General features: G+C 39.6%; 1 protein-coding gene across 5 annotated transcripts in view; it reads right to left on the bottom strand.

Annotated features, from left to right (window-relative positions):
• Positions 1–17341, bottom strand: part of HELZ (helicase with zinc finger) — a 93215-nt gene extending 75874 nt beyond the window's left edge. For 2 of the 5 annotated variants that reach the window (XM_074847392.1, XM_074847393.1), the window contains exon 1: positions 16062–17340. Coding sequence is in view for 1 of the 5 variants with exons in the window: in XM_074847395.1 (XP_074703496.1) it covers positions 16062–16068 (7 nt within the window). In the remaining 4 variants the exon portion in view is untranslated. Of the gene's footprint in view, positions 1–16061 lie in introns of all 5 variants that reach the window. The other 3 variants (XM_074847394.1, XM_074847395.1, XM_074847396.1) reach the window with 3 other exon arrangements.
• Between the last annotated feature and the right edge of the window lie 5678 nt (positions 17342–23019).

Genomic DNA, 23019 nt, shown 5'->3' with positions numbered 1-23019 from the left:
ATAACTATCTTTAGCCCACTTTAAAAAGTCACTGATAAAAATATCTAGTATAAAGGAAGTTTTTTGGTAAAGTAACTTCAAGAAGTTAACCTGGAGGTCAAATAAATGCATTCTCCTTATATGAAAAACAATTCACTATCCCACTTTTCTCATTAACACATGCCTAAGCCAATATACAGTAGAAATGTAAACAAGACTTTTCATACATTGCATGACAGACATAGTGTTCTATGTGTTCCCTTCCATTCTTAAAATCTGATTTTCAGTATCAACACAGAAACATAAAGGAATATTGATTTCTCCAGACAATTTTTAAACCACCTTCCCTTTTACATTTATATAAAAATTACTTATGTACAACAATGTATCTTTCAAAAAATGAAGGAACACAAGCATGAATTTATCCTGATACAAATCTGTGACATATGACTCTTTCTTAATAGTGACCTTGCAAAATATTACCTCATTCATCCAGATATTTCTTTTTCTGCTAAAAATAAGTCCCCATTTCAATCAGAATATGAACAGGCAAATAGGTTTTGCATTTCCATACATATGAGTAAACTCATTCATGGAGTAATTCTGTTAACATTAAAGACACTCAGCTGGATCACTTAAGCACATATTTTCAATTATACAAACATTAGGTATTCTTAAGCTGTTTATGCAAGGATCCTTTCTAGATACAACTAAAAATTACACTGATTTCCATTTCACTAACATTTTAGGCCACAGTGAATTTTACAAAACTCGGATTTGCTTCAATCGTAATACAATAGTTAAGTGATGTTTTTCTCATGTACGTTGTTTTCCTCCGAAGGGACTGGAAAGAGAGGATTTCATGAACTCTGCTGTACTTTTGATTTCCTCACTTCCTGGCTGACATATAACCAAAATTCCTTTGACCAAAAGTCTGAGCAGAGCTTCTGTGTGTTTATTCCCAAAGAACTGATTATACACAGATCCCATCCTGACCTGGCCAGCACAACTGACAGGCATTTGAAAGCTGTGTTATCTGGCCCTTCTTCTCCAACATGGCACTATGTAAAACATTTTTATTTATCAGTTATCTTATGCTGGCTGTTTTGATAAATTTTGAATTAGTTTGTTTGAGGAGAAGCCAGGTTTTACACACCCAGCAGTGGCCTACTGTACCGCAAAGGCCACACAATTGCTTTAGTCAACTCTAAGACTGAAGAGAGCACTTCAGAGGACCTAACTGACCCTAAGCAATAACCTGTAGATTAAGTTAAGTGGAGCTAAGAGAAGTCAGGACCAGGCTGTTTGGATAACTGGGCTAAACTGAGTCACACTATCAGTATTTCAGAGTGCAATTAAAAAAAAAACTCTGAAGTCACAGTGCATGGGACACAGTAACAGATAAGGAGCCGCTGCAGTGTGATTTGTTTTTAAAAGAAATCTAATTGTAACAAAGAAAACCAGTATGTGCACAACATATGGAAAACAATACATTCAGGCTCTCAGATTTCATTTCAATTCTATTTATATCCATACATGCAGACACAAACATGCACATTTATTGGGTATTTGTACTATCTACTTAAGACTCCAATCCAGGTGCTCTAAACTGTTCCTTGGAGGCATCTGGCTCTTCCTGCTGACTCTAAAAACCCGTGCTCCTAGTTTTGGTCCCCTGAGCTGTGTCTGAATTAGCAACTGAGACTAGATTACGTGAATGTGAATTACCACCATGCTTTTTTAATATCTAGTCTACTGTAGTACCTGACCTACCCATGTTTACAATTATTTCAGACCAGTTAATATTATAACAGCCAAGGAATGGAGACACTTGTCAAAAGCAAATGTACTATAAATGTTTATTTTCAAAAATTTCAAATGTAAAACTGGAATTTCTACATTTACTCCAAGAGTAGAAATTATTACAGATTAAAATTGAAAGCTGAAATGTTACAAGGTCTGCACTATATTCCCAACTCTCTCTGCAAAACTGAGCAAATTATTTATGCACTTCACTTTTTCTGTCTGTAAAACTGAGATCAAAATAGTAAGCATGTAACAGAACGAATGTCAGGATTATTCATTTTCTCAAAATGGCCTGGAGACTCATGCATGCCAGGAGAGTTCTACATTCAAATTTGAGTAACAATTTATTCTAATAGCAAAGTTTAATACATCTTCAAAATTTTGAAGAAACAGTAAACACGCATATTCTCACTATCTAAAGTTACACATCTAAAATAGGTGGGCCTAGCCTAGAAATACAGGCACAACGTCTTATCAACAGAGCCTTTATTATCAGTGGTCAATTCAAAGCATTTCTTAGCTTTGAATCATCTCACAGCAACACCGCTGCCTACAGAAAGGCTCACGATTTATGCACTCGAGTAAAATATTTAAACACAGCGCCAGTGAACTCCACCTGATATGACAGTAAGCATTGTGTTGACTAGAGCAGAGGCAGACATTTACACAACTCTTCCTCACTGGCTAATCCAGAAATCTAACCCTGGCATTATTGTTTGTACCTCTGAAAACCTCCTGCCTTTAAGTAGAAGAAAACTTATTGATCTTACATTTCTTTGAACACCAAGTTGTGCTCAGCTTATCTTCCACAAGATACCATTTTAAAAGACCTGGTTAGTTCCAACTGGTGTAACTTAAAACTTGGTGGGTTTTTTTAATGAACTGTGAGGGATATTTTTTTTCCCCTACAACTAATGATTTTCAGGCTCAATATTCCTAATCAGTATTTTGCCTTCTTTCCAAAGGGATTTTGTAAACAAACATGAAAAGAATAACTAAAATCTAATCTCCAAATAAAACTGCACATTTCCCCTCCAGAACTGCAGAGGGGGCTGGGAAAGGCAGAAGGGACAGCTTGAGGAAGAAGAGTGATAAACAACATGATCTACACAGTCATTTATTTTCAAGTAAACACCACGCCTGCTTGGTGCGCAGGAGGTTTTTGAAGAATTAACTCCACAGTCTGATGAGTCCAGCTTCAAACTAAAAAAAAAATCAGTGTAGGAGGAGAGAACATCATGAACTAAAATTTTAGTGTTTCACAGCAGTTTAACTCATGACTGTGCACTTTCATGCTTCACAGCTTACCAATGTATTTTATGGACTCAAAGGATCCATACATTAAGATACTGATAAGTTAAAGCATGTGACAGTTCCTAAAAAATTTCAAACAGATGCTTTTTCAATTCACTGTAAAGCATCTAGCCAGATAACTCTCGCTGTACTTCATAAACAAACAGATTAGAGGGCACAATGCTGTTCCTATTAATGTTATTGGCAAAATTCCCAATGTCTGCCAAGACAGAAGGATCAGATCCAAGGTCTCACAAGCCAAGCTGACAAACAGTAGACAAGTCAGTAAATATTTGCATATTTTAACCAGACATTAACATCTCTTGTAAAGATTTATGCTAAAGCAATGATGTTCAACTTGCAGCCCTACAGTGAGACTGGTAGGAATTCACTGTCAATTGAATATACTTCAAGAGCCACATCCTGGGACTCGCAAACTGAAGCAAACGAATGAGACCCATTGCCATGGGGAACATGCAGGAGAAGAGCCTCTCCAGCTGCCTCCCCTTACAATCCATAACCCTTCAAACAGTTCTGCTGTGAGAAATAAGCACCCAAATATTCCTTGCCAAAGCTATTCAGCTGTGTCCTCCTGTTAACAGCCCACTGTATGCAGGAAAGGAGAGGAAAAGAAGGGTTTGCCGTTCCATCGCCTATTGCAGTCAAGCTGGCGCTGGCTCAGAGAAAGCAGGGCAGGAATTCCACTCATGATGCCCCTCGCTAAGGAAATGCGTGCCGTGACCACACTGTGTTTCCTAATCCTCTGTGATTTTTCAGCCTCCCTCGTGAATTAGAAAGGCTGGCCCCTAACCTGGACAGAAGTTTTCAACATGTAAAAAAAGTCGGGTAACATGTCAAGACAAGACAGCTGGTTTATCATAACTTCCCAGCAATTCCTTTTAAGAAGCAAGAAGAGATCTAGAAGATTTATTTCTGAGGCTGGTTGCTCTGTCCTTCCCTGGTAACTTCTGACCTTCAAGTCAATTGGAACTGAATTTCACAGAAGTCTAAAGGGTCTCAAAGATGCTGCCAGTTTTATGAAAAATGGGTAACAAGACAGGTAACAGACTCGGATTTTTTTTAAGTCCACCCAGAGAAAGCATAAATTTTAATTCAGCCTCTTGATACCAAGACATCAGTTACCCCAACAACTGCTGCCATGTGCTGGCATTTACCCAGCAGGAGAGACAGCACTCTACCAAAATATCACTCGTCATCAGTAAAAGAAAAATCTTATTTATTTTGCTTGCCCATAATCATAAAAGCCATAAACTGCATTCATTAGCTCAACTGCTCAAGGATTCATCCAGCAGTTTCCAGATTTCACTAAAGCAAAGTTACCAAACTTTTCAGACCACAGACACTAGCGGTACACATCACATAATTTTTAGAAATGTGTTACTGGTAAAACTGAGATGCAAGCAATTCACATATGAAGGCCTCAAAAATTTGCTGTTTCCATAATACAGAGAAGTAGTATTTGGGAAGTCAGAAAGATGGTATGGACACAACCTCTGTGACTGAAGAGTCTTCTAGTTCCCTCTCACTCAAAGTCATCAGGAAAAGACTGACAAGATACTAAAATTTACGCAGGTATAGAAAGATCTGGGTCCATTTAATAATCTGGATTAATTACAATACATTAAGTGTACTACACAATAAAAATGTTAGCTACTGTGAACATGCCAACACTATTGTTAAAAAAGGATGGGTCACTGAAATTTAACTATCAAGACTCTGCAAACAAACCGCACTTGTCAGTCCACATACTAAATTAGGGCATAATACATCTATCTACTGTTTATTCATATTATACAGTTGCTCTGGCATCTCTAGTGATCCCATTTTAAGGCATGCTTGTACCTCTAGGTGTTATGTGATTGTTTTTGTAGTACTCCAAAATACCACTCAAGTACATTTAGATTAGTAAAATAAAATTAAATATGTATTCCTTTTCCTTACCTATAGTGATAAAATAAACTTATCTTTGCCTTAAGACAAAAAAGCATTTTATTCAAGCCTCCAGGAAGAAATAAAATACAGCTGCACAAAATACAGAAGCCACTTACAGACACACACAGAAAAAAAAATGCACTTTACCAGTGTCATGACATATACATCATAAATAATCCCACACTCAGAAATCATTTAATAAAATGGGAGTAGATAATGATAGTGCACTATACCAATGTAAAGGACTTAACAGAACAGAGAGAAAAAAGGATGGCGCATCTTTCATACGCAAGGTGCAGAAAAGGATGACATGAAAGGGGCTTTTGCTTTTTTTTATTTTAAGAAAAATATAATAGCTGAGATCTTATGCACTCATTTATTGCAATTATGGCTGAAGTCAGTAATATTAGTTATACACAGTGCTCAGAAATGTACTGCACACCTTACAGAACAAATACGAAAGTCTCCACCCTTGAGAGAGGACAATCTAATCAGTTTTCTGAAATAACTGAATTACTCTGGTTAACGTTGTACAACTCCAGGCAAAATGACCCTACTTTAAATTCCAAAAATGATGTTAAATCTGAAATGGAGCATACAGAATGAGGAAAGCTTATTTCAAGGTTTTATTATATAGCATAACAGCAGCAAGAACTTCTGCTACATGGCCTCAAAGGAACATGGTATGCTTGATTTCAGGAAGGGGGGGGGGGAAGGAATTAAGAGGTTCCTGATGCCCCCTACCATTAAATACTTAGATTATCCTTCCATGTTGAAAAACCAAAGACAGCACCATATATTAGAAGGACAACTGATCTCTGGCCACATAAATGGAGCCTTGAGTCTGATCCTGCAAACTTAATGTATAGAATAAACACGTCCACGTTTACTGAAAAGGGAACAAGTGCCTGTGGGTGGTTTACTATTCACATAACTGTAACAAAAACATAGCAGCAATTGAGATTAAGGGCAAATGCTCTCCACATCTGTACGCTGTGTTCTTTAAATCACTTTACACACATCGCAGATAGTAACGAGTTAGATTTTATTGCATGCTAGTTATGATTTCTGTACAGACACTTTATTAAGTGGTTAACATCACTTTATTGCTTTTACTAATCTCTGTTATTTTCATTTTGAAAATAGCAGCAGAAAGGACATCTGTAGACCCAGTGGCAGCAACACTTACACATGGACAAACTGGCTATCTTTGGCTCAAAATCTGAAAATAACTCACGGCCTCAGCACTTGTAACCACCTCATCCACCACATAAGTATCCCTAATACCTTCATCTCCTGTCTTTAAAATGATCCTTTTTCACACAGCTGTCTGAAAATTATCTGTCTTGATGAAACTAAGCAAAATGCATGGCAAGTCAAAGCACAACATCTACCTGGCGTGTACTCGTCTGAAGGCTATCCATAACTGACAGATACGAGATTCCTAGTTACACAAAACAAATATATACACATATTGCATTCATTAAAATTACCATATAAATATTAGGTTGTAAATTTCGATACTCAAAGGTTGTGTAACGACAGAAGTATCTGTACAAGCTTATGTTGGCCCTCCTGTGTGTCTGCATTATGATATTGCCTTTAACTGTATTAGTCACATACATTTTCCAAGAGCTACCTGGTGGAATGAGCAGGCAGAACAGAGGCTGCCTGCTTAATGGACATGTAGTTAAATACTTCAGCTTAGGGCCTAAGGCCTTATTTACTGCATGCTGCTCAAATCTGGTTCTCAAGACTGCATTTTAATGTTTTCATTAACTTTTCAATAATGCTTACAAATACTGTGAGCAAACACTTCACAAGTATTAAGAAATATCTTCATCCTTCTGACAGTATTCCCATTTTATAAAGAATTAAGACACTAAAACAGATTTGAGGCCCAAAGTTTCTATAAACTTCTTATATTCAGATTAAGACAACTAAAAGTGATTTTTCCCCATTATGCTCTACCCTGTACTATATAGCCCTTTATGTGATCAAAGTGGAACACCCAGTGTCTGCAGAGCGACTTATGAGTATTCAGCATTTCTCTACATCACAACATCAGAGCACTCATTAGAAATAGAGAAAATGAAGTGTAGCAAAGATAGGGCTTAAGTATGATTTGCCTTTTTTTTGTTATTCCCTACTCCATTTCTGAAGCAGTTTCTAATTTATGCAAATAGTGAAATTGTATTCCAACAAACTGTGTTAGCATTACAAAATAAATACATACCAACACAGTATAGCCTCCCTTCTATTTTTTTCTTTCTAACACTAATATTTTTTCAATCTCAATCTCCTTGTTCAGCCATCCCCATCTCCACATTTATTCTACATATTCTGCAAAAACCTACATTTTGCACCTTCTGTTTAAATTCAGTTGCTGCTTCCTCTGTGCTGCATGAAGGTAGAGCTGGTAGGAAAGAGGAACAGGGTATCAGGAGTACAGAAGGGGAATTCTCTGTGCTCTCATTTTTGTCCAAAATCATACAAGGGAGGAATGCAGAAGCCCTAGCCTTCAAATTGTACGGAAATCCCATTTAGCTCAGGCTGAAGTATATTCACTGCAGGGATATCTTTTAGATTTGTACTAAATGCTAATTTGACCAACGCCGAGCAGATTTTCACAGGGTTGATAACAAGTATATCCTTGGCAGAAACATCATACTATACCACAACTCAACTTTTTACAAAGCAGCACTGTAAGTCATTAGATATTTTTTTTCTATTTTACTGTGAATGTAACAATATGTTTCTTGCCCAATTTTTAGAAAAGACCAAATCATGTTGGCAGAATCCTTCACTCCCCTCCACAGTACCCAAAAAAGTCAGCCTGCAATAGACACCTACCATGGGAAATTTCAACCCAAATAATTAAAATTTGGCAAGCAATAACCAACTGAAATGAGGAGTATGTCATAGTAAGCATCAGGTAACATAATAATAGGTGGTGCTTCTGCCCCACCTAAAGTTCTTTTGGCTCCTTCATAGAAAATCTTCACGTAAACAATCTTTCATAATAACCGGTTAAGAGCAGCAGTTTGTATTCCATATACCTATATGTTCTTACTGCTTTCTGAGAGTAGAGTTTCTCACACTTATCCAAGATGAGGGCATTTTAATTGAAATATTGTCCCATGGTTACCATTTTATCCCCATAACAACATCACCGATTACTTACTTTAAAAAAACGCATTAGAAAAGTAATTTAATATTTGCTTCTCTTAATGAAATTTGCCAGAGAAAAACAAAGGGAAGAATCGGCACTACACGACCAGCCAGCTCTCCGTGGAGCAGCACCAACCTACAAGCCTCAAATTCAAACACACTTTGCAGAAGAATACAGTATTCGTATTCTAAAAGCTGCTTTAAACATCATAATCCACAACTTTTAAAACTATAGACTTGTGGCAGAACCTCTCTTTTAAACACCTAACAGCACATGGCCTTGTTGCCAAGTGTCTCTGCACATTTTACATTATAATGTTTAGTAATAATTTTGACCAAAAAAAAAAGTGAACACCTTTAATCTTAAGGACTTACACAGTCATGCATTTACCAATATTCTTCTCTGCTGAGTCATAAGATATTGCCAAAAGTCCTTTTTGATAAATGCCTGCTGTATGATATATAGGTACATCTGTGTTTACGTGACTAAGCATCTGTCACCTAATTTTCGAAATGCCCAGCAAGTACAAAACTGCGTTCCTAAGGAATGCAAAGGGGAGTTAAAGAAGATTCCCAAACATCATTTCAACACAAAACACATATCAGGATATTTAGAAATGTATTTCAGAAGTTTAAAGGCAAAAACACACATCACAGTTTTCCACGACGCTCACTGAACGTGCCGCTCATACAGCACTGTCTTCAGAGAGCACCTGACCACAGTTCATTTGCCAAAGTTCACCAATTTAATCAGTCTCAGAGACAGAATCAAAATTAGCAGTTTCTGACTTTCAGACTTGTGTTCAATTCGCAGCTTCCTATAATACAGCTGTATTTGGATTTCAGCAATAAAAGTATTTTTAAAATTAAGGAATTATTTCTCACAGCCTATCCCCTTTTGGAAAACCCCATGCAAACTCCAACGCTCAATGGTTCAATCCAAATTTTCTCTTCTTAACAGGGATATTGTAGTGATGCTGAAACACTCTTTCCTCAAATGTCAAACTTTCATTTTCATGCAAAAACTTTCTTCATTCTTGACACATGCCGGTATTGCAAACCAGCACACCCCTACGACTAGGAGATCTACCTGAAGAACACAGCTTTGATCACCAGTGCAGATGCTACCGGTATAAATCACAGTTTTACAGTTGGATGGAAAAAAAAAGCCCATAGTTAGTTTTTCTGTTTGAGATGCAAAATATGAATCACTCTTTCAATCCATTCAAGAGGCAAAAGAATGTAAAAATCTTCATGCTGAATATCACTTATATGGTGCACAGTTCACAAACTGAATATAGAAATAAGCCAGAGTTGTGACACAAAACAGGAAAATTTTCTTTCAGTATACCTAAGTCTTCATTGCAGCATTATAACGAACTTAAATTTATTATAGTAGTGAATAATACTGTGACTGAGTTTGTTACGCATTTATATAGTGCTTAGCACAAAAGGGTCCTACCATAACAGATTTAATAACACAATCATGCCACCCACAGATACTCCAAACACATCTTTCCCAAAACCATACCTATTATGTAACCGTGTATGATATTTTTGTGTGCTGTTCTGAAAGTTCAAAGAAATAACTAACCTCCACCACTAAAAATTGCTATCTTTATTGTATATAACCTTTGAAATTAATTTTTACGTGACTGTTCCTCAAATACTTTGGCATAATATAGCTAAGCCTGATTTGGGGAGTTGCCTTCTAATTCTGTATTTTAATGATATTAACCCTTCTGCATCCGGATAATGCTTTTATAATGTCCCTATTTCCTCTCCTCAACTACACAAACATGATAATACCAACAGGTTCAATTTTTAGACCTGAGAACAGAATACAGATTCCCACATTCCCCTCGCACAGCAAACCCTGTGGGCAACACCATAACTTGTATCCAAAACACCCCAAGTTTCCCAATGGCATTCACCCTACTCATTTCTTTTGAAATGAACATTAGAGATTCAGTCACGTATTTTAAACCCCACTCAAAGAACAGACATCAGCAGGAATGAGTAACAATCCTACCGTGGTTAATGGCATAATTCTGACAAAACTTCGGAAGAAGAAAAGCAATGTCTAGCCTAGCCAAACAAATATAAACAAAACTACAGCCAAGTAATATCAGTCAGTTCAAACGACAAAACAAATGTCCTGCACCATTCCAAATGTGTGAGTGTCTTAAGATATGGCCAGAGTACAGCTACCTCAAAATCATTAGCACAAACAACTATAATCAAAAACATCACTTCAATAAAATACCCACAGCACTCAGCTACAACACTGCATTAGCGCAGATTCAGAAATATGCTAAAAAAACATTCCCCTTAACAACCTCCCTGTGTAGACAATGAGAAAAGCCCAACAAATTCTGGCTCCTGAGAGGGCAGAGGAGCAGATGCAAAGCAGCTATTGTGGCTGGTCAACAGTATTTGGGAATCCCAGCTAGCTGATGAGGGACTTAGTTGAGAGCAGCAAAGGAACGTTACTGGGGAACAGCAGCACATTGCCTGTCCCCATGCCCCCAAAATTATCCCAGAATAAAATGAAATTTTCACTTACAAAAATACAGATTATCTTACATTAATTGAGAAGATATATAAGGAAGGAGCATTATTTTATATGCTGCCAAAACCACTATACTTTTCATTTGTAGCATTCTCCATTTATTATGTCCACAAAGATTTGCTACTTTCTTGGTTTACTGAACCACTAAATATTTTCCAGTAAATTAAATACTCGTGCCACATTACTAACAACCAAGATTCTCAAAAACAGCTCTTGTTGTGTTTCATATTTCCCCTTTTGCCATGGGGTCTGAAGGGCTCTGAAAGATCCTCTAAGCATATTTAAGCAGTGTAATTTTTAGTGTTTTGATGAATACAGTATTTTTGTTATATATAACTATGAAAAAAAAAACCTGTGAAATTCACAGACTGAAAGATCATTCCTAAATAACACCCTAGCTACCATAAAACCATCTCAGACTAATCCACACACTGCTCACATTTCTATCCTTCACTTCCTGCCACTCCAACATTCAAAAATTTCGTACCTAACGTAATTCTACTATCATTTTTTTTCCAATGTTTAGTCATTACAGCTCTGAGAATCATTAGCCTTCCTACTGCTTACGAACAGGAGAGATCATGAAATTTATTTCCCCAAAGCACATATAAGCCAAAGATTAAAAACATCCACCTCAATCACATCATTCTTCATGCAAGTGGTACTTCCTGAGACTAACAGAAACAAATCACACAACAGTTTACAGTAACATCTCCAAAACATTGCTTTACATAAAATCACTTACAAAAACTCTTGCTCCCAACTCAGCAGCACTGTGTACCTACTGCTTCTTGGAAAAGCTGTATAGTTCAGTGTTGATAATTCTAAATCACCTTCTTACTAAAATACAGGTCTTCTAACGTCTGACAAAGACTCTATATAGAAAATTTGATAGTTTGTACTCATTCAGAAGTAGGATGGGGCCATAGTAACCACTCAAACATTTTAGTCATGTAATAGAACCTCTCAGTGTGGTAAAATTACATTTAAGGAGGAAAAAGATTGAAATCCATGATTTCTTATCTAGCTTTCCTGTCACAAGTCTGCAGTCTGGTATTCTAGAGGACTCTGATAAAAGACTCGGTAAATAATCAGCGCATTTCTGTTAAATTTATGACAAGGAATTTGCATATAAAATTGTAGAGAAATATTTGGATATTATGTTAGAGGCACATTAAGAATCCTTTAACTTCAACTAGCAGTGCAAAGGAAACACAACAAAAAAACAAATTCTCCCCCTGCTTAAATTCCTAAGCACTTCTTTTCCTCACAGTAATATTCACTTTGCTATGTTTCTCAGACATGAGTGATTGCTTCTGGTTGAAGCCTCATGCTGTAAACATTTGTGCGAAGAGAAGATGAAAGCTCAGTAAGCAAGACTGTTTTTGAATAAGGAACCTGAGTTACATATCAATACCACCATAATAAAATCACCAGAAGCTGGTCTGTTTCTGTGGAGCGGTCTGACCTTGCAGACTGCTAATTTCACTATCTATAAAGTTTAGTTATTGTTATTTTCTTCCTCCCCCTCCAAAATAAATACTAGGAGAAAACAAGTGTTTACTTTCCCAGTCAAAATCTCCAGGAGACCAAACATTCCCTCATTTTTTTTATTCCATACCAATGCTGTGTGCGAACTTCTGAAAAAGCAGTCTCTTTTTCAGTATTCTCTCTCTTTTCTTCCTTGCTGAAAAAAGAATGACCATCGCAGAAGTCTACATGTTTGATTTCTTACTCTCTTTGGTGAAGTACAATGTCTTTAAATATATGTCATTGATATAAACACACAAGTGCTAACTACTGCCAAAGGCCACAGAAGAAATAGCAAGACAAACAAGAACAAAAAAAGGAAGGTCTTGTTTGTTCTGATAATCTAACCCATAATACTTCCATTTAAAGGGGAAAAATACATATACCATGTAGTGATAATGGGATCTTGCCTTAGGACCTCAACAAAAGAAGTGAGAAATGACTAAACAGCTATCTAGAATACACGAGCAGGAGGGAAGGTTGGGAATACAAAACTCGCTGTTTTCTCCCCCACGATGAGCCACTAGCAGCCTTGCACAAAGAGGAACACTGGGGATCTGCTTCCAGAAGAAGCCTTTGACAACACTATGAAAAACATAAGGACAGGATTCACCTTTACTAGGATTCTCGGCCTACGGATCCCCAAGGCAGGGGAAATGCCAGCTGTGCAACCCCTCTATCCCTAAGCTAGAGCAGAATGACACCATCCCTCCTTCTCGCTCTCCAAGCCAGCTCCCATGGCTTTCCCTAGTTACTCAGGCTGTACACAGGGGACAGAATTTAAATTACTACAAAATACTTCTCTAATTTAGATTTCGTTCCTGCTATTAGGTACCACTGACCTCAGGAGGGAATGCCAGTTTGGTGAAAGATTCAAGGGCTTTCAACTAATGATCTGAATTGCTCCAGCAATTGCTTCTGCCATTACTGAAATGAAAACACCTTGAATAAAGCGCAGTAGCAAATGTAAGATGGTAGTAAACAACAAATAAAAAGAAAAAAACACACACTGAAAGTCAGAAAGAATATCCAACTACAATTGCCAAGGGGATTTTAGTAGCAAAAATAATTACCAACAATGGAGAAAATACTTCATCAGACTACTAAATTAAGAGAGTTGGAAAACATTAGTAATAATATTGCCTAGCTCTTATATAAGCCTCTTTCATCCACAGGCATCAAGACTCTTTACAAGTTGGTAAGATTCACTATACCTGTTTTAAATTCCTTCAAAAGGAAGCATAAACAGGTGAAGTGATTTGCATCAGGCTGCCCAGATGTCTCAAGCACTAGGCCTGTACCCTATCCACTTGGAAATACTACCTCTTCAAACCTTCTAGACACTGTTATTTACATTTTTTGAGATGGGAATTTCTCCATGAATCTAACCTTCAAGCAGAAGCTCTCTCCAAGCTACAACCCTTCTCCTGCAACCAGATCTACTAATACAGATCCCAAAGCCCAGGAGCAACTTCTCCTGAAACCGATGAGACTTCACAAAGGGAAAGGATCCTCCATGACAAATCAAGAAGCAGAACTGGGACAAATTACAGATTAAAATACTGCTTCCACATTTCCCTTTAATTTTTAGTCTGCTGAAGAGAGACAAAAACAATGCCCAAAAAACCAAAAACAAACCCAAAAACCCCAACAAAACCAACTATTACAACCTTTCAAGTTCTAGAGCAATCACTTCAATAAACCTCTTTCATAGAAAAATTCATCTGGCTCACTTAAAAAGGCACAGTGTCTGCATGAATTAAAGGAAGGGAAGTACACACTCTGCACATTTCATAAGTCAAAAAAATTCACAGAGGTGAGAAGTGATAATAGAAATGTGATTTCAGCTAGGGGGAAAAAAAAAAAAGTAATTTCTGCTTTCATAACAAATTACAAAGAGAACTCAATTTTATCAGTAATAACACATAAAATGTTCCTTCACTTACCAATAAAGAAGAACTGTTCTGCTAATTAAAGTTCAACAAAAAAAGCTTAACTCAGCTTTTGCCACTCTCAATTTCTGCACTGTAAAAGCTCAGCCTACCAAAGTCTGATTCATCTAAGAGCAAATCCCTCAGTTTGCATCCTGAGGAGGGGGAGGGAATGTGGTGGTCACTTGTACACTTTCCCCTCATCTAAATTCCAACTACACGTTCAAAATCAGCTCCTCACTACAGAGGACCAGCAAGCTGCCCAGCACTGTCCCAATCAAACAAATTTCGCTATTTAAAAAAAACCCTGGAGTTTTCATTCACAATCTGCTATGACTTGAAAGTACTAAAACAATTGTATTTAAAACACATTATTTTAAAACCTCCCTGTTCTACCAATCAGTCCTGGCAAATAATGCAAACTTGCCAAGTATCACTTCATTTAATTTGGGTTGGTGGTTTAGGTTTTTTATTTTTACAAAGGAATGTGTCTTAATATAAATAAAGAGGGGGAAATATTTTATCCTTTGCCTTGTTTCAATCATACTATTTATTAAGAACAACAACATTAGAAGACCCCAACAATTCAAACCACCCCAACAAGACTAGCCATGATGCACTCAATCTGTCAACAGAGATACTCATTTTTAGGACATTTTTGTGTCTTACAACTGAATTTATTAATTTATTCAATGAAAAGCAAAACGTATTATGTTATTTTAAAACTTCATGTCAAGCTTGCCGTACCTCTGATAATGCAAAAATCCTATTACCTTGTTACCTCTTATGCATTTTGTCATTAATTGGAAAGCAACCTTGAAACTGCTTCCCTGTAGTTATTTCTTCATTTCCATCAATGGTATGTTTAATCATGTTACTAAAATCAAACAACAACAGTTTGACTAACAATGCACTGAAGCCAAACAACTTCACTCATTTGGAAATTAATAAAAGGACATGACCCACCCCAGGAGGGGTAACATATGTCCTTCCCCTACTTGGGGATTTGCCCTAAAAATAAATATACGTGTATAGTCTCTGCTGGGAGGACTGTATTGCAACCTGCAGTATAAATGCTCCTATTTTCAGTTTCACAACAGTTGCACCGTATAAAAGGTGATCTCAGGATCTGTGTTAGAGCTCCCAACTTCTAGCCACTTGGCCCTGACAAAGCCTCCTGCAGAAGACAAAAATATAAGCTTATCTGCCAATCCTTCAGTTGCTCCGAGGGTTAATTTTACAACAGCTGTTAAATTCTTTCAATTTCTTTTTTCCATCCTCCAACAAACCCTACCTAAAACATTTTTTTTCCTTCTATTTTATTATTGTTATTTCCTGGCTGTCGCTAGCCGTTCCCTCCCGCCCCGCCCGGTACAAAAACAAAGCTGACTCCCACCCCTCTACATCCCCCCACCTCCCTCCCCGACGGAGCACCCCCGGAGCCGGGGAAAGCCGGGGTTGAGCGAGGCATCTCCGGCTCTCCCGGCTGGCCCCTCCGCCTGCCCCCGCTGCGCCCGGGCGCTGGGCCGCGCCGGCCCGTCCGCCAGCGGCCGCGGGCCCCCGGGAGAGCGCGGCAGCCCCCGGGGCTCCGGCCGAGCCCGCCCGTAAACAGCCCCCGAGCGGCTGCCGCCGCAGGCCCCTCCGCAGACACAGGGCCCTCTCCAGCCGGCACCGCTCAGCCTCCGGCCCGGCCGGCAGCGCTCGCTCGGCCGCTCGGCCGGCTGCGGGGCACCGAGGGTCCCCCGAGGCCTCCCCGGAGCCCCTCGCCAGCCGGGCCCGGCCGCCCTCGGCCCCCGCGGGGGGCGAATGGGGAAGTCCTGACTTACCTGTCATTACTTTCTACGCCATCTTGGATCCACTTGTCAACGTCCCCACAAAGCATTGTGGGAAAGCCCTCCCCCGCCCTCCTCCCGGCCCGGCGGCCAGCGGGGGAAGGCGGAGGGCGGCGGGGCGCTGCGGACGGGACGGGCAGCGGGACGGGGACCGGCAGCGGCACCGGGACGGGCACCGGCACCCGCGGCCCCGTCTGCAGCGCGGTGGGGGGGAGGCGGCGGTTGGCCGAGGGCAGCCACGGGCTCCGGCCCGCAGCTCTCCCCTCACGGAGCGGCGTGAGGGGGCACTGCCGCGCCGCTGGAGCTGGAAACCGGCAACCTCGGCGTTTTTCGTTGGTTTTTCTTTTTTTTTTTTTTTTGTTTTCGCCCCCTCCCCTTTCCTGGGAAGCGTATCACTCCCTCCACACGCCCGCAGCAGCTGCCAGGCCCGAGGGGCGCTGCCCGCCGCGGGGAGAGGCGCAGCGCGCCCGCGGAGCCGGCGCGGACCGTCCTCCTTAACGCAGGGGATGAGGTGCGCACACGCGTAGAGAAGGTCCCGCCCGGTAAGCTGCGAGACAAAGTCCACCTGTGCCGAAAATGGTTTCTTTCTGGCGGTTATTCTACTGTTGTGGGGATTTTGGTGTTTCGGGTTTTTTTTTTTTAAATTACTGCCCTTAAACTTGCCGAAGCCGGGGTCCGGTGCGAAGGCTGCAGGCAGGTGATGGAACAGCTCACGTTAGACACCGTGTTTTAAAAACCCATCTGCTGTTGCTGAAGGACTGTTGGTACTGCGTTTCTGGCTGTGCATGAATCCCAGAAACTGCTTTGCATAACAGTTTTATTTTCAGACAGTAATCTTCCCTGTTAGCTGTGTTTTCAAAATGTTTGGCAATCAATTCTTAATACCTACGCTGTTTTGCAAACTGGCTTTTTCAAGGCGCTGCTGGCTCGGCTGCCGTGGATGGAGCCCCTCGCCGCGCATGGGCCGGCGGGCTGAGGGCAGAGTGGACGAGAAATCGGGGGAAAGCAGCTTAGTTCAGGATCTTAATAAAGTTTACCAACAAAACAGGATTCCAATGTTTTTAAAAAAACTTTTCCTTCTACTTTAATGAAAATAATTATAAGATCCAGATCATTTTATTATTGGATTTTCCTAAATACATTTATATTTAAATTTACATTTAACGCCTCCTAACTCTTTGAAGAATAACCACCAGCCAAGCTTCTGATGCATTGCCACTGCAAGATGATACTTGTGCCCAAGAATATTTTCAATATTCATCAGTAAGGCATTTATAAAGAGAGCTCCTTGCAAAAATGTAAATGCAGAAGGAAATAAATTTAAAGAAATCCTTTGCATTTGCAGCCCCAGACTTAAATCAGTCCACTTTTTAATTCAACTTTATAAATACAGTTGGGACTATAGTTAACTGTTTCGGTGCCCTACCAGAGGCCATGCCAGAGGGGAGGGTGGTTGGTCCCAGCCTCAACCCAGGAGACGCCATTTCAGGAGGACAAAACCACTCCTGAGGAGCCTGCTGTAGGCCATCTCTGCTGGTCCCCCGCTGCAGTTATGGGGAATCAGGTAAAGGTGAAACCACGTTTAGGATCTAAGTGTCTTTGTGTCTCATTCAGTCCAGGTTGTTGAAGTGGAATTAGGCCTTTAATTTTGGAGGTTGATTGTGTTTGGTTCCTAGTGAGCTTTTGTATTACTGGTAAATTTTTCTGTTACAAAATGCAAGGAAGGTTTTCTTTAAATAATTTTCTGAAAAGCACTGGAAAACAGAATCAGTTTTATATGTGTGTATATATCTAAAAATATGTATATATGCTCTAGAGTTCAGTTTGGGGTGAGGCAAATTTGCTGGGTTTATTTTCAACATAAGCTGTCATTAACTTTTGAGTCCATTTGTTCTGACAGTGTTTATACTGTGCTAGGAAAAAAATTGTGTGGCTAGTGACTGAGTTATATGAGGAAGGATTAGTTTAATGACAGACACCATTTTTATTGCTATCTGTCTCTGTTGTTTTAAAGTTCCTAGATTGAAAGTACTGAAAGGCAAAGACTGCTGTGAAAAGATGGCAACTCTGCACTGTAGAAACAGCCCAAAAAGGAGCTGGGGAAAGACTTACGGCAAGCAGGGAAATCCCCCATCTCAGAAAGTGCTGTGTATAAAACACAATATGGAGACTGTGCCCTTACACCCACTGCTTTTTATGATCTTACTTAAATGAAACCTCTTAACCCCCACACGAAATGGGTTTTACTCTGTTTTGTAGACTGGTTAATTGTATTGCAGAAACCCTAAGTGGACATGCCAGAGGCTACAGAGGGAGCCAGCAGCTCTGAGATGGGATTGGCTGCCAAGCACTATTTTGTTCAAGTACTGCCACTGAGCCTGCAAGATTGGAATAACTGTATTATTTCCATGTGGTGCCCCCTCCAAACTCTTTCATAGTCTTTTTAACCAGACAGAAGGATGAGGACTGTTGGTCCAAAACAAATTTGGGCTCCACACACTCATTAACCTTGGAAATTCTGCTTAAAGTGCAAATTGTACAGCAGCTGGCCTAAAGGATGAGATTCCAAATCCAAAGGGCCTTAATATAACTAAACCTCCGCTTCAGAGCCACTTCTATTGTAAGAGCACAGAAGGCAGAGTATGCCACTAGCAACCGGTTATACATTACATGGGAAGAAAGAGACTTCTTGTGGCTTTTATTGACATGTTTCAGTACAGTATTAAAGGATAATTTAAGGAAATAAGCTTATAATATTAGCTGCTACTGGGGGAGGGACTCCGTGAAATGTCTCTCTCTCCTTGATGCATATTACCCCAGTGGAAGCTGCAATTTTGGCTTCCAACCTCTGGAATCAAACATATCATTCACACCTCTACAAGCTGAGCTGACAAGCCAGGTCTTCTCTCAGCACTGGGCTAGGCACAGAAACAGACGTGTTATGAGCTGACTGCTTGCTTGCATTTTCAGAATTGCCCAGACTTCCTAAGTTCCTGGAATCCCCACGTGCTATGCTCACTAGTAGGATTTCATGACAAGAGGAGAGCTCACAGTACCAGGCTTCTGCCCAAGACCAGGAGCAGCTGGTCACACTGAGCCTGGGAGCAGAAGAAAAGCAACAGTATATGTTGCAAGTGTAAGAAATGCCAAAGGCACAATGGGGAGGCATGAGATGGGAACAAAAACAATGACTCTCTGCTCAGCATCATGAGACTCAACAACTCAGATCCTCAAAAGCCTAACAGTGATATTTCTAGGGACTTGTTATAATGGTAAGATTAAAACAAAAAACAAAACAAAACAAACCCCTCCCATGAATGCAACAATACCAAATTCAATTCCACTTTCACATTTTTTTAAGATTTCAGAAACTTTCAGATCTGAAAAGTGCAATTTCCTGCTTGAAGTTTAGGAAGCCCAACCTCCCAGGGACTGTAACTGCAAGGAAGCCCTGTACAGGAGGTACTAACACATCCAGTCTCCCTACCCTTAAGTCAGGATTCTGTAAATTAAGACTGTTCACAGGGCTTCTTCCTATTCTGTGAAGCTAGGAGCCATGCCCAGGTCCTTGGAGAATCTAGGCTTCTTGCCAAAAAACAGGAGTTTGAAAACCTGGGGCCACTCAGGGCTGCTAGGCTCCCTGCCATGAAGTGAAGATCTGAAAGGTGTGGCACAGATTCTGGAAGAGTTGGGAACTGTGAAACCCTCACTTGCTTCGGGGCTAAGGGAGAGTTGGTAGCCAAAAAGCCCTAGAGTCCTGGCTCGCCCATGAGCTGCACACTTGCTATCACAGCTATAGCTTGGTTTCTACATTTTCAAAACAATTTTAATTATTTCAAACTTATGCTGCTGCTTTTTTTCCTTTCTCCTCAAACTTTTGCTTTCACAAGAAATTCAGAATATCAATTTTCATTCTATGATAAAATTCACTCCTGTTTCTGGGAACTGGCATTTCTTGAATTCCAATACAGAAAACTTGATTTTCATTCAGCTCCACTCATGATTGAGCATCTAACTTCAGAATACAGAAAAAATCATTAACCTGCAAAAAGTAATAAACACATAATAGAATATATTCAGCACCAAATTGCCTCCCTGACCCTGCAGCCTAACATCCCAGCAGGCATCTTGAGCAGTTTTCACCTCTGAGAAACAAAACAACAGTTGGCCTTTCTCAACAGAAGTTCCAGACTGATTGCAGTAATAGCAGCAATGTTTTTATTGTCCTAGCACACTGGACATTTATAAATTTTTTAACTCCCTCAGAAGCAGCAATCATGGGAAACTAACAGAAGTTGCCACAAACAAGTCAGTGGTAGACCTGAGGTTAGATAGCAACAGTAATTCTTGGTCTTACTAAGGCAGCCATTAATGTCTGATTATTAGGCTGAAGAGTAGCAAGTTTTGATTTTCCAGCATGAAATTTCCCCTGGAATTCCTCCAGAGCCCTCTAATGAACACATGATCTCAACTTTAATCTTACTTCACAATTATCCAAGGATAATATTTCTTCAGCGTGGACTCTTTAAACACATACAATTTAGCAAGTAACATTCAAACTAATTCTAGCTCATTTTTCCTTTGATCTACAAAATGAGAATGTTGACAAGCAAACAGCAGTAAGGGGATGTTGAGGGTACGTTGAGATAGGAACTACAAAGTTCAGATTAATGCGATAGTTTGATCCCACATTGTCAAGATCAAAGATCTTCAATCTCAGTGAATTTTTTTCTAAGAAGGCAGCATGCCTTTATTTTGACCTTTAAATTGCTCATGGAGGAGTTGTATCTGACATATATCTGCATTCTTGAGATGAACTAACACCAAAAGTTTACAGCTTGTCTTTTTTCCTAGCAACCTCAACATGGCAACCTTTTCCAGAGAGACTCAAGATACACTGGTTTCATTTTCATTAATAGTAGTAGTCTACCAACAAAACAAACAAATAAAAAATCTCCAGGCTAAATGAATAGATTCTTTTCCACTTGCTTGGGTTTACCTTATAGCCTAATAATTCTACAATTTTGTTTTAAAACTCCTAACTTTGTGACATGTGAGGAGACAAATCCTGAGGGATTCCTGCTTCTCACACCAAGTACGAGGTACGCAAGAGGTGTATCTCACTCTCGGGATAGAGTTAGGTAGGGAGTTTCCCTTGTTGGCAAACCAAGACAAAGGGTTTGTACGTGAACTCAGGACAAAAATCTATTTCAGACTAAAAGGCAAAAAAGCTTGATCAATGTGGATCCTTGGTATAAATAGAGCATGAAAGTGAACCTTCATAATCCTTCTGATTTGAGTTTTAAGGAGATACCTGGACTGTTGAAAGAGTGCTTCCATCCATGTTCTTTCCAACACTGATAGCAAAAGGTAGTTCTGAGGGGAGAGAAACCACTTCCTCTCTCCAACAAACTCACATTCTAAATGCAAAGGCAGCAGAGAGGGATACAGCTAGGCCAGAGAGGGAGTAGGATCCACAAGAACCCCAAAAAGTAGGGCCAGGGAACCACTGAACCATTCCCCTCTAGATAAAAAGGAAAAGAGGGTTGGCTGGGGAAACAGGTCAGTATCTCTCATCTGGTAGCAGTGTCACAGAGTCCATAAGCTTAAATGCTTGGGGTGAAGATTCCAGACCAGATTTGCAAATGGAGTAAAAAGGTTTGTGATAAGAACAGGGAGAGGCACATTCTCACTTCCCCTGATGACCCATTGTTCCCCTTTCTGATACCACTTGCCTCAGTTTCCAGAGGACTGATTTTTTTTTCAATCCACAAGGTCAAAACTGACGTAAATTACTTTGTTCACTATCCTAGCAGCAGCCAGTTTTGCTTATGCTACTAAGGCTAGCCTTGCAAAGACCAGTACATCCCATTCTCAGACAAGGCTGTGACAAGATTTTACACAACAACTCATACAATTTGGATTGTAATACAATTTAGGGAGTTAGATGGTAAACATTCTATGCATTCTAAACAGTCTGCCCCTCTTTCTCCCTTCCCTCACTGATAGTTCAGCTGTTTTTCTGTTGCTCAAAGGCAGTCAGCTAGATTAGCATGGCTTGATAGTTACTTGCCTCCAAAATCACATTCCCAAGTTTCCTTTAAACTACATCCAAAGTCTACAAAACACTGCTTTGAAGCTTCCATCTTTTCCTGTCCCTTCACAGACTTCCCTCTCTCAAAATCGCTGTCTGAAGTTTCCTGACTTACTGTGTATTCATATGATAATTACCTGTGCTAAGTGTTACTTTGAATGAAGTTCAGTGCGCTTTTAAAGAGACGGGATTTATATACATCTCAATACATCGTTTACAACTATAGTTTCTACCTAATTATGAACAGAATAGTTAGTTATGGCTAGCATAAAAAAAAAAAAAAGTAAAAAACGGAGCAAATTCAATAAAAGTTCCATTGATTCTTACTATACTATTGGTATACTATTTTACTTTCTTAAAAAAAACAGGGACATGGGGAAAAGTCTACAGGTTCCTTCCATTACAAGTAGGTTAAAGCAAGTAATAGGACATTATCTTGTCTGCATAGAACACATTCAATTATAGGAAGCAGCAGCTTTGAAATACTATCTTAGCTAGTTGTATAATTGCTATTGTAGCTGTTACAAACTAACAGTGAAACACTGAAAATCAGTGACTTGCACAAGCAGACAAGATTTCGGTAGATTTCTCAGTCAGTTCAGAATTAATTAAGTCTATGTGTAGTCCCAAATCACAAGAAACAGCATTGTTCTTGAACATCCAGAATTTTGTTCAAACAGTATCTTGACATAACATTATTATTATAAGTTACCTCAATGCATGCTACTGTAAAACCCTAGGACTTTATTATTTACATCTCTCAATCACGGCCTCAAAAATAGTCCTGTAATGAAATAACCACAGATGTATTAGACAGATAAAGGTATACATGGAAAAGAAGAAATCACAAGACTACTA

This window comes from Strix aluco, chromosome 21, assembly GCF_031877795.1.
Source record: "Strix aluco isolate bStrAlu1 chromosome 21, bStrAlu1.hap1, whole genome shotgun sequence".
Lineage (NCBI taxonomy): Eukaryota > Metazoa > Chordata > Aves > Strigiformes > Strigidae > Strix > Strix aluco.
This window is presented reverse-complemented; position numbering and strand designations above follow the sequence as displayed.